Below are 7,200 nucleotides of genomic sequence, written 5' to 3'. Positions count from 1 at the left end.
CAGGTCGCTTGCAAGCGAACGGGCCTGGTGGTCCGCCGGGTGTAATTGGCGCAGACGCTGGAGAACGCTCGGACTCGGACTCGGATGCGGCTGCAGGATCTCGCGGGGCTGATCTGCTGGCGTGTTGTTGCTGTTACGAAAGGAAGCCAATGTGCATGTTGAGCTGCGGACACATGTGCTGCTCGGCATGCATCGACCAGGGCGTCAGGGTGACGAAGAAGCGCTCGTGTTTTCTGTGCAAAGCGGAATGGACTTTTTGTCGTGCGGTGGACACGAGCAGTGTCCAGCCGGACATTGTCTGCGTAGAGTGCAATAAGCCTAGGGTGTACATAATGATATGTGGCCATGCAACCTGCGGTTGTTCTACCAGGGTTTGTCCAACGTGTAACACTGGGCCGACAGTAAGAGTTTTCATGTGACTGACCTAACTGTGGTGGATACAAAATAAATACATTTGGATTTCGCCTGTTGACTGTAGTTGCAAATAAACATTACACACGCTGTCTTGTTTTATCGCATGTTTATTTTGCATCCGTATAACACATTCAATATACATGACAGACATACATCTCGTCAAAGTGAACACATACAGACTGTACAATCACAAACCAACAACCCGCTGGGGTGCACTTAGATTCTTCTGTACATTAACATATACAAATGAGCAGGCAGGTTGTAGTACGATAAGGGTAATACAGGGCACTGTTTCACAACATCGCCGTCAACAAAATACCACTTGGACATCTTTTTCACAAAGGCTGCGTAATGACCGAACTCATAGGGGCCTGTGTGAGTTATCATACCGTACAGTTCGTACTTTGTAGGCTGTGAAGTTGCAGACATCCTGCTACAGTCTAGTTCTTCTGGTACGTCGATCGCACTGGCGTTGACCATAAGCTCTCCGCGTTGCACACACTGCTGCCCTCTGGCAAGGGTGAAACACAGGACCGCGGGTAGCTCTGTGATATCCGTATTGACGTTCAGTTCCGTCTCCTCTTGACAGGTGCCACAGTGGTAGTCGGACACTCTAAAGGACTCAGAGTAGTCGTCCATGTAGTCCTGTAGCTTATTTGGCTCGTTTTCCCCAATATATACAATCACGTTGTTCGCCGCATGGCGCGAGACGCATTCCGCGTTACACGTTGAACACTTTGCCGATTGTCGTTTCCGTATAGTCCACAGGTCAGATGCTTGTTTGCATCGAGGGTTGCCGTCGTCCGCCAGTGCGTTTAGCACGCACTTAAACACCGAATCGGCATCTTGTTGAACCTCGTATGTCATGCCACTGTATCGAATTAGCGCGTCCACAAGTGAATTCGGATCGCACGGCGGCATTCCCGGAGTGTTACGGTCCATGTCCCGTAAGACACTCGTCAGTTCGCTCGTCATGGTGCTGTAGCTGGCTCTATCGCAGTCGGCGTCGTCGACATCATCAACAACAACAACATCATCATCGTCATCAGATCTGGTCAGCGTGATCCTAAAGTCATCTGTGACATACAGACACTGCAATACACTGTTTACGGCGCAGTGAGACCCAACGTTGATCAGCCCTCTCATGTTGTTTATCCTGCGTGCGCGCGCGGCAGACAATGCTCAATAGTCCGTCGTGCAGTAAAGTGGCACACCCCTAAACAGTTCGTCCAGTGTCTTGATTGCTCCTTTGGTAGTCTCCTTTGCATCAATATGCACTAGTAGTATAATTATCTTGAAGTGATACGAGCTGAAGTTTGACAGGGGAGTCAACGTGACATGTTTTGTGATTTTCATAACGGGAGCCCAATCCAATAGCGCTGCCCTGTCGTGAGTGTACAGGCATAGTAGATCGAGGGACTCAAACATATCTCGCCTCAGCTCGTCCAAGCTTGGCACTCCTGAAAGTGCACTAGGTCTTAGTGTGATCTTAGTAAGACCCTGAGTGCAGTCCAGAGTGGTAACTGCGAGCGCGTTATCCCATAGCGCCTTAGCCTTTACTCTCAAGACAATGTTTCGCACAAGGTCTTTGACGAGTCCGCTGTGGTGAAGTGTCGCATCAGCCGCGCCGGGGGCCGAGTCCGGGCGGCACGCGGTCTTAGAAAACCTCGTGAACGGAAGACGGGTCGGGTTTCCGCACACCAGAACCTTAGCTGTACATTTATTCAAGTTGGCCTCGCCGACCCTCGAGCCTACCCAATTTGGTACGTCGGACAAATATTCTCTGAACGTAAAGTGCGTGTGCGCTAGCGATGACACAACGGGCTGAACTCTTGTGATAGCGCTGGCAACATTCCGCTGGCTCAACTCTGTGACCAAACGCTCTATGTCTTGGCTATTTGAAAAAGAAGACTGACATTTCTCTAGAAATGGCACAGCGGGAGATCCCGGCTCGTGCTTACTAAGTAGTTCCAAACACACAGATGTAATTCTCGGGCTGTGGGCACCTAGCAACTGTTGATGGTCCGGCTGGGGAAAGTGAGCGCTCAGATAACCCACTATGTCGATCATCACAGCCCCTCGGCCGAGTAGTAGGTGCTCGGTTGCCATGTTCGTAGGTAGCACGTTGTTCTCGGCGGCAGCTTTCAATGTCAAGAGAACTTACATCAAGCACGGATAAAAGGATTCTCCCTGTTGCAACACCCAGTTGATCATCTTGGTGGATCTGAAGAACTGACCGTATTGAAACACGTATAGCCCATGAGCCTTAGCTTGCTTGTACACAGATTCCCTAGGTCCGGCAAACAATGAGGGATGTTCTTTTGTCAGCCGACATGCTCTTTCCACGACGTCGCGTTGGAAACACGCAACGTCGTCCTCCGTGGGGTTCGTGACAATGACCATGGTGACGTCGGACTCGCCTTTGGTCTGCTTAGTACGAACAAGGCATTTGACGCGACTGGGTTGACTGAGAGACGGCCTAGTCGACTGACGGTTTCCCGCAGCGGCTACATTGTACGCAGCTGGCACCTGTGGGACCGAGGGTGCCCGGGTAAGCGCGTCCTCCGCGGCAACGACACCCGTAGGCGCTCGCCCCCCCGTTTTATCGCTCGGCTGTTGGCCGCTAAGGGCAGCGTCCGCCGTGACATTGTGAAAGCCGGGCACCGCACCCGGCTGCGCGGCGGCCTGTGTTCGTTTTGCACACGGACGAAACGCCCCTACGCAGTCGGCATCTGCAGCACAGAGCGTCTCCAGAGTACTTTCCAGCGATTCGCCAGCTCTACGCTTTTCGGAGCATGCCTTTCTGACGCAATCGGACAGCGCTGTTTTTTTTCCTCTATACCACGGACTGGGTTGTAAATCCGGCGATAAGCGTATCAAGTCTATGCCGTAGTACCTTTTGCTCGTGTGTGTATACACCCCAAGCTTCTTTTCTTGCACTAGTATGCGGAACTGGTCGGGGACACAGTCGTTTGCTACGATGGCATCCGTCGCTCTGTACTGGCCGACCTGCATATTACTGGGGATTACATGAACCGGCGAGGTGGCGTGTGATACGTCATCGTTCAAATACGTGTAACGGTTCAATTTCAACAACTCGCCGGGCGTGCTACGTTCTTGGGGAAACAAGGTGATGCAAAGCACGCCCATGTTAACGAAAGCTTTGTCTCGAATATTGCGGCCCATTTCACCCAGCGTACGCCCAATGGTTGCGGTGGTGGGCCTAGAGTGTCCGTACTTGCCGTACAGCGTCGCGCCGTCGTACGCTTTCATGTAGTTGCTTTGAAATGCAGTCGTGGGGTCTGAAGGCGTGTACACGCCGACGAGTTTAGAGAGGCTATCCCCGTAGGTCTTCTTACAGAATTCGGACGGCGTCTGAGCACGCCTGTATTCTATCAACGGGGATCCCGTGTACAGTTCCCACATGACACAATACCAGCTGAACACATCGCTGGCCGTGGTGGAATTTAGGCACCAAAGCACTTCGGGGGCCGTGTGCACTCGATTGCCCCGTTGCTGGTCTGGAGTCGAGTAGTTGCAGGCTGTGCCGAAGTCGCTGATCTTAAACGACAGCTCCACCGGTTTTCTATTGGGTTGATGGCACACGAGGATATTTCTGTACGTCAGGTCTCGGTGTTGAACATGTCTCGCGTGTAGGTACTCCAGTCCTCTCAATGTATCCAATTCAACAATGGGTATCAGCGCCAGGTGCACGGCGCTGTCGGTGGAGGTGCTCGATTCGGGCCTCTGCAGGTTGTTCATCCTGGCCATGAATTCCTGTAAGGAGAATAGGGCTCTCTCCATCACGATCACGGCCCTGCCGCCTAACGGATACTGCGGTATGTCGCACCAATATCCTCCAAAGGTACGTAGTATGTTTGGGTGCTTCATCGAAACGCCTATGGCGATTTCTTCCACTTGAGTGGCGATGTGCGCGTATCGGTAAAACTGATCCTCTATAAACGGCAGGCTCCAGTCTGCCATTTCTGGGAACATGTTAACTTTTGCAACTTGCACGTTGGAGGTTTCCACGATGATGCCGAACCCGCCTCGGCCCAACAGCATACTGGGATCTTGCATTGACTGCTGAATGTCAATGGAACACTGCAGGTTACTGGGTAGTCCGCTGTACACGGACCAAGGGTTTACCGTAGTAGCTTCACAGTCAGCAACGTCGACGTACTCTCTATGGAAACTGTCTAGCGAGCTGGAGCGCTTTCTTTCTTTCGCGGGTGAACTGTAGCTTTGTGGTCGATGCACGTGGAGTATCGGGTGATCGCCCTGGAGCCTCGGATGTATCTGTTGGTATGGTTGCGCTGTGAACGTGGGTAGGAACGAAGTGCGTCTGGTGTTTGTTTTGATCAGCCGGTTTGTATTGTCCAGTAGGTCGCTGACATTCTTAGAGTACGGGGCCGTAATCTTAGGGTTAGTCATGAGAAACACCACCACAGAGTTGTACTTACTGGATATCGCATTTATTATGTACACCAGGAGGTATTTTGTTTGCTTGCTGATTTTAACCTCTTCCTGTACGGCTATCTCCTGTATGGCTAACAGCTGCACATCGCTCCGATCTTCCTCTCGTATATATCTTTCCAGTTCGGCCACCGTGTCGCAACTGGGACCTGGCACGAATCCGCTTCGGCCGGTCTCCGGGACGACAGACAGTATCCCTTGTAGATCATTATAACGAAACGTCCTCACGTGAAACGGACTGTATTTTTTGACCAGATCCAAAAGCAAGTCACAGTATCGTTTGCCCCTACCGGAGCGCGCAGGGGCGGCCATTGGCAGAGCTGCGGGTCGGACGTTGAAATACAGCGAATTCAGATTAATCTTCCGTCCTTTCTCTCTCTCGACAGGTAAATAAATATGAACTCTCGCAGAGAGATCACGTTTTCGGGTACAGCGACAGCCAACCTGTTTGAGTGTTTGGTGATGAGCGGCTCGCCTGCCACGGGCTACCTGCACGCCGCCTCGTTCAGGGATGTGAGGACACTTCAGATGGGCCTACAGCTTCTAAGGGACATGTGGACAAAGGTAGATGGGTTGTACGTCCCGAAATCCGACTTAGAATCCCTGCATGCGATGGAATATAAGAGCGCTGGATCCCACCCTCCGGATATCCCTCAGTGTATTGCAGTAGACGCGAGGAAACTGGCTAGATATTACATATATCTCCTTTTCCGTTACTGTGTCAGCGCAGCGGAGCACGGTTCGGCTGGCAGAGTTCACAAAGAGCACACGCTGCATCTTACGGACATCCCAACGTCTTGGATGCAATCTGTGACATCCACGAATTTCCCCTCCGCTCCTCCGATGATGATCGCACACCAGAGCGTTCCCGGCGTGCGCCAGCAGCAACAGCCTCAACCTAGTGGAATGACACAGGTGAATAGTACCCATCAACACGAACAGAGGTATACCGCTACACATGCTCAGGAACACTTGACGCTCCGTGATATTACACCGCAACAACATCATCGACACCAGCAACTCTATAACCCCGGCGACGTCCCACTTCGGCATACTCTAGCACACGAACAAACAGCAGCCGAACGTAACAGACAACTCACCTCGACGCACAAGGTCAACCCTGAGATCCCACCAAAGAAGCCCTGTGCTATTGTTGGGAAACGACCCCACGTGCAGCGTCGCTCCGGAGGAGCTTATCGGTCCGCTGCGGAGAGCGATGACGATTAGAGCTCTCTCTACCTCACGCACACACACGCACACACACACACACACAGAGAGAACACTATAAATACAAACACACACACACACACATATACAGAAGCAGCTCTAATGTCAAACAACTATGGCTTTGCAAGGAAATAAGGTCGAGGTTGGTCGTTTCAGTGAAGGAATGTATGTCAAGTCTGAGCACCACGTACACGAAAGCCTGGCCAGAACATGCGGTGTGTGCATGGACGTCATACTTACCAAACAGAATCCCTCGGAGCGCGTCTTTGCCATCTTACCAAACTGCCAACATTGCTTCTGCCTGCACTGTATACGAACCTGGAGAAGAAAGACAGATGTTGTGTCATACAACGCGGCGAAGGGATGCCCTGAATGTCGGACTGTGTCCTTTTACTTCATACCGTCTAAATGCTGGGTGACAGATCAGGACGAAAAGAACGAGATCATCAGCCTCTACAAGACGAGTATTCTGTCCAAAATAACATGCAAATATTTTCTCAAAGGCAACTGTGTGTTTGGGCCGGACTGTTTCTACAAGCACAGTGCAGGATCGCCCAACAGACCACTGTTTTACTAGCGGATCGACACAGCCAGCGCAGAGAAGTGACTGTAGACAGTGTTACACGGCCTGCAAGGGACTGCAAGCGTCCTATTTGGAGATGCTGTGATTCATAATACTACTGTGCTTGTCTCTGGGTCGTGCGTTGAGGCTGCGTTTGGTATCTCGATGCCTCCCATTTGTACCTGCTGCATGTATCTACGCGTCTCTGTTTAACAGTCACTATTTTTGATGGTATTGCTGAATAAAATGTATAAAATCTTTTCTTTGTGTATGTGTGAATCATTTGACCCAATGTTTACTCGAACACTAACAAACAGAATCGCACTGCTGTTTAAATGTTGACAATAAAAAAATTTTATTACGTGCCGCAGTTGGTACAATATCGTCGTACATTTGTTGTCAGTCAAATAACTGTCATATGCACTTGTTACAATATCTTCATACATTAGTTGTCTTGCATTGTACAAGTAAAGTCCAGTCTTCTTCTCAACTCAAGTCTTCGTCTCACACATCGGCGAGAC

General features: G+C 50.9%; 1 protein-coding gene across 1 annotated transcript; it reads right to left on the bottom strand.

Annotated features, from left to right (window-relative positions):
- Positions 1 to 630: 630 nt before the first annotated feature.
- On the bottom strand, positions 631 to 1,560 carry LOC146714568 (ubl carboxyl-terminal hydrolase 18-like). Its single transcript, XM_085440242.1, has one exon. It carries the CDS (start codon positions 1,558 to 1,560, stop codon positions 631 to 633), a length of 930 nt encoding a protein of 309 aa, XP_085296368.1.
- Between the last annotated feature and the right edge of the window lie 5,640 nt (positions 1,561 to 7,200).

This window comes from Copadichromis virginalis, linkage group LG3, assembly GCF_057382275.1.
Source record: "Copadichromis virginalis isolate Kocher_CV1m ecotype Utaka linkage group LG3, C_Virginalis_male_GT1.1, whole genome shotgun sequence".
Classification (NCBI taxonomy): Eukaryota; Metazoa; Chordata; class Actinopteri; order Cichliformes; family Cichlidae; genus Copadichromis; species Copadichromis virginalis.
Note: the sequence above shows the minus strand (reverse complement) of the source record. Positions and strands in the feature narration are given on the sequence as shown.